General features: G+C 38.4%; 2 protein-coding genes across 7 annotated transcripts in view; one reads left to right on the top strand and one right to left on the bottom strand.

Moving 5' to 3' along the window:
- ift74 (intraflagellar transport 74) overlaps positions 1–5,000 on the top strand; it is a 47,062-nt gene that overhangs the window by 21,862 nt on the left and 20,200 nt on the right. The window lies entirely within an intron of this gene.
- Positions 1–5,000, bottom strand: part of LOC122866570 (leucine-rich repeat-containing protein 19-like) — a 17,866-nt gene that overhangs the window by 12,174 nt on the left and 692 nt on the right. Inside the window, exons 1-5 of one of the 2 annotated variants that reach the window (XM_044176366.1) lie at positions 4,746–5,000; positions 2,222–2,332; positions 1,758–2,038; positions 1,332–1,443; positions 841–928 (exon numbers count right to left, since the gene is read on the bottom strand). The exon at positions 4,746–5,000 is cut by the window's right edge and continues 692 nt beyond it. In XM_044176366.1, coding sequence (XP_044032301.1) covers positions 841–928; positions 1,332–1,443; positions 1,758–2,038; positions 2,222–2,323 — 583 coding nt within the window. In that variant the 5' untranslated portion in view covers positions 2,324–2,332; positions 4,746–5,000. The remainder of the gene's footprint in view (positions 1–840; positions 929–1,331; positions 1,444–1,757; positions 2,039–2,221; positions 2,333–4,745) is intronic. The other variant, XM_044176367.1, reaches the window with a different exon arrangement.

The raw sequence follows: 5,000 nt of genomic DNA, 5'->3' as shown, positions 1-5,000 counted from the left end.
AACTTCACATACTTGATAAGAGTCACGTCCTGAAGACATTTACATGCCAATATTCTATCATAGTCATAACGCCACCTAATTGCAACAGGAAATGGCATATTTTATACTTTGATGTACTCCTCCTAGCAGGTTGACCAGATCCATCTCAAATTTGGGCAGAATAGCATCATGACCTCGATAATGCTTCATTGTGAACCTTTTAAGGTTTCATCAAACACCATTGCTGGAGCGACGCATTATTCGCCATGAAACAGGAAGTTGTTGTAACTTGAGAGTACATTGTCCAATCTGCCCCAAATTTCACAAGTTTGATAAGAATCCTGGTCTGAGGACATCTACATGCCAATAAATAGTTATAGTCATTGCGCTACGTACTGGCAACAGGAAGTAGACCTTGTTTGACAATCATCATTTGATTTACATTAAATTTTCATGGTGTGGTCTACACTTGAGATACTGGAACATGACTTATGATTATTGGGCGTTATCTAGCGGCAAGTAGTGGACATAGGAAGTGACATTTAACTCCTTCGTGCAGCTTCCAAAACGCATGAAAAGCCAGAGCTGCGTCGACCGACCTCTGGCAGAGAAGCCGCAAATGCGGCACACTCCAGTATGGTCAGGTGCGAGGGCCCCCTCATCGCTGCTTGCAGCTTTAATAATGGTATTTTTTCATCTAGATTTTTGTATCACTCTACTTCTTTTCATTTTTATCTATATTTTTATCCATTCTTAACACACCCACAGTTAAATAATGAGCCTTAACTATAAGTAGGCAATCTAAGAATTGTGAACCAGTCGGCTATACTACTGAAAGTTTAAAACTGCAGAAATTATTACCAATGGTAACTCCTGCTGCTTTGACCTCTCCAATACTGCTCAGCAGTGGACTGGAACAATTCCAGGGGTTTTCCTGTAGGTTCAGCACCTGATGGGACAAGACGGGGTCAGGTTAATGGATTTATAATAACTTGGTCAACACAGCTTGATTTCTGATGGAAAAACTTAATTGCTTGGCCAGGTTCACACTTAGTTGTGTTTCTTTTCTTTTGCATAGAAATGACCCTGGTCCACTGATAGGGGAAGTAACTGCATATTTGATATAACGTTCCTGATGGAACACATTATTCTCTCTCCTATTGATAATAATCAACTGCAATACAAATGTATTCAATAAGGTTGTATTTCGAACATTTCGAACACAGGAAAAACGTGAGATGAACACACGATTGTGTAAACACGTTAACTGATATTCTGTTTTAGCCTTATAATACACAGCTTTGCACATTTCCAGGCATCTTCCAGAATATCCCCAGGGATTTTTGGTTTACCTGTAGATTATTTAGCCGTCTGAATAGCTGTGTATGGAGACTTGTCAGCAGGTTGTGGGACAGATCCAGCTCTGTCAGGACATCTAGGCCAGAGAAAGACTCTGGGTCCAGGCTGCAGTTACACCCAGTAGTAGGATCAGTTGTAAATGCAGTAATTATTGTAGCATTAGCAGTGGTAGTACAAATACTGTAAACAGTCATGCTTTTACTACTCTGAACATTTTCCTAAGTCTAGAGCAGTACAGAGATGCAACACTCACGGAAGTTTTATCAAATGTGACAATAGTATCAATGATCATCACTTTAGAGCAAATTGAGTGCATTTAATGCTTAATGACATCTTTATATACTTTCCAGTGTATTCAAAACTTGTTCTAATTAGTATGTAGAATGGACGCTATTGTCTTTAGTTGCATTCTTATTTACCTGCTGATTTTGTTCCTGGACAGAGACAGCACTCTGAGGTGTGGTACCACAGTGAAGTACTTGGCTGGTATACCGCTCACCAGGTTACCATCCAGGTGGAGTTCTACCAGTCTGGGATAACTAGCCAGGGCTAGTCTGTCAGCCTCATTTAGGGTAATCAGGCTCCCCTCAATCACCAGTTTAGTAACAGAGGAACTGTTGCCACAATGAGGAATAACTTGCAGAAGCTTGTTGGTCAAATTCTTTACCTGCTCATGGGTAATTGATGGATGGATGGACAGCTATACAATAGACAAACAATATGAATAAACACATACATACAATTCGAGCATAAGAAACATAAAAACAGTAATTATGTGATCCCGGAACCACATCAGTCCTCTGCATCAGAGTGACAGCAAAGAAATTATTTCCACTCTGCCATTTTAACAAAAATAGAATAGAAAGAATAGAACTCTTCCTACCAGTTCGTCTTCTTCCACAACTTCAGCATTACTTCCCAGTATATTCATTGCTACCACTGCAGTCAACCACAGCAGTAGAAGAGGTTGCTGGCACCTTTCCATTATCCTACCCTGAAAAAACACTCAATAATCAGTACTTTATATGGAAAATAGACTCCTGTTTTATCTGGGATCAGTCTGCCTGCCAAAACAATGGAATAACTTTTCTGTTATGTATCCGCCACTGACATATGTTTTTAGCGCTGACCAGCTCCTTGTAAGTCACTCATTGAAACCAAGTTTTCTTTCATTGCAGACATTCAGTTTGCCTGTTTCATCACTTTGAGTTTAGCTTTATGGTTAAAACATATAGTGGTGTGAAAAAAAGTCTTTGCCCCCTTCCTGATTTTTTTTTTGTCACACTTAAATGTTTCAGATCATCAAACAAATTTAAATATTAGTCAAAGATAACGCAAGTAAACACAAAATGCAGTTTTTAAATGAAGGTTGTTATTATTAAGGGAAAACAAAATCCAAACCTACATGGCCTTGTGTGAAATAGTGATTGCTCCCTAAACCTAATAATTGGTTGGGCCACCCTTAGCATAAACAACTGCAATCAAACGTTTGCAATAACTTGCAATGAGTCTTTTACAGTGCTGTGGAGGAATTTTGGCCGACTCATCTTTGCAGAATTGTTGTAATTCAGCCACATTGGAGGGTTTTCAAGCATGAACTATGTTTTTAAGGTCATGCCACATCATCTCAATAGGATTCAGGTCAGGACTTTGACTAGGCCACTCCAAAGTCTTCATTTTGTTCTTCTTCAGCCATTCAGAGGTGGACTTGCTGGTGTGTTTTTGGATCATTTTCCTGCTGCAGAACCCAAGTTCGCTTCAGCTTGAGGTCACAAACAGATGGCCGGACATTCTCCTTCAGGAGTTTTCGGTAGACAGCAGAATTCATGGTTCGATTTATCACAGCAAGTCTTCCAGGTCCTGAAGCATCAAAATAGCCCCAGACCATCACACTACCGCCACCATATTTTACTGTTGGTACGAGGTTCTTTTTCTGCAATGCAGTGTTACTTTTACGCCAGATGTAACACACAAATGTGGGACACACAAATTCCAAAAAGTTCAACTTTTGTCTTATCAGTCCACAGAGTATTTTCCCAAAAGTCTTGGGAATCATCAAGATGTTTTCTGGCAAAAATGAGATGAGCCTTAATGTTCTTTTTGCTTAGCAGTGGTTTTCGTCTTGGAACTCTGCCATGCAGGCCATTTTTGCCGAGTCTCTTTCTTATGGTGAAGTCAAGAACACTTACCTTAACTGAGGCAAGTGAGGCCTGCAGTTCTTTGGATGTTGTTGTGGGGTCTTTTGTGACCTCTTGGATGAGTCGTCACTGCACTCTTGGGGTAAATTTTGGTCGGCTGGCCACTCCTGGGAAGGTACACCACTGTTCCATGTTTTTGCCATTTGTGGATAATGGCTCTTACTGTGGTTCGCTGGAGTCCCAAAGCTTTAAAAATTGATTTATAACCTTTTCCAGACTGATAGATATCAATTACTTTCTTTCTCATTTGTTCCTGAATTTCTTTGGATCTCGGCATGATGTCTAGCTTTTGAAGATCTTTTGGTCTATTTCACTTTGTCAGGCAGGTCCTATTTAAGTGATTTCTTGATTGAGAACAGGTGTGGCATTAATCAGGCCTGGGTGTGGCTGGAGAAATTGAACTCAGGTGTAATAAACCACAGTTATGTTTTAACAGGTGGGGCAATCACTTTTTCACAGAGGGCCATGTAGGTTTGGATTTTGTTTTCCCTTAATAATAAATAATTTAAATTTGTTTGATGATCTGAAACACTTAAGTGTGACAAACATGCAAAAAAAATAAGAAATCGGGAAGGGGGCAAACACTTTTTCACGCCACTGTAGCTTCACTACACCTTAGATTCCGCTTTCTAATTCCAGTGTGTACATTTATTGCAAAGTTGGTAGCAGGTTATCACAAATCATGTAGTTGTTTGCATTCACATCATTAGAGTAGAAGCAGATTAAAGAAATACTCATAACTCGGTAAAAGAACTGTCTTTCTCATTACTTTTACATTACAATTTTGTAGAGCTGCAACAAACAATTATTTCCATAGATTATTTGATAATGTTTAGTCTGTGAAATGTCAGAATATAGTGAAAAATGAAGTTTGCCAGACTCTATGGTGAATTGTTGCAAATTGCTTGTTTAGTCTACCCAACAGTCTAAGACCCAGAGATATGTCATTTACAAAGATATAATTATAGTGTATTATATTTTTTGCTTAGTACTTCTACTTCTTATAAAAGTAAAGCAAGACACCCTCATATTTAAAAAGGCAGAGCCAGAGAATGTTTGGGATTTTTGCTTGATAAAAAATTTGCAAAATGAAAATAATTGTCACAATTGTTGCAGATAAATTTTCTGTCACTTGGCTAATCTGTTGATTGATTAATTGTTTCAAATTTGCTCTTTTGATGTCAATACATCCTTGTTAAAATTACATACCTTTTTGAAGTCCCTTAATTTTCTTTATCTATTACCTGGTAGACCATACATTCTCCTGGACACTAACCTGAGTATAAAACATTAAACTAAAGTAAACTTGAATGACTGAAAAGGGACATTACAACACTATCAACCTTAATCTGGGTAATTATGGTCCTCATGTTATTTGTTTCCCCCAAAAGATATTAAAACAAAATGTTGCATTCAAGTGGTAATGAAAACCTTGTGACTTGGTCATTATCTGATAATGGACTG

The sequence above is a fragment of the Siniperca chuatsi genome, linkage group LG19 (genome assembly GCF_020085105.1).
Source record: "Siniperca chuatsi isolate FFG_IHB_CAS linkage group LG19, ASM2008510v1, whole genome shotgun sequence".
Taxonomy (NCBI): domain Eukaryota; kingdom Metazoa; phylum Chordata; class Actinopteri; order Centrarchiformes; family Sinipercidae; genus Siniperca; species Siniperca chuatsi.
Note: the sequence above shows the minus strand (reverse complement) of the source record. Positions and strands in the feature narration are given on the sequence as shown.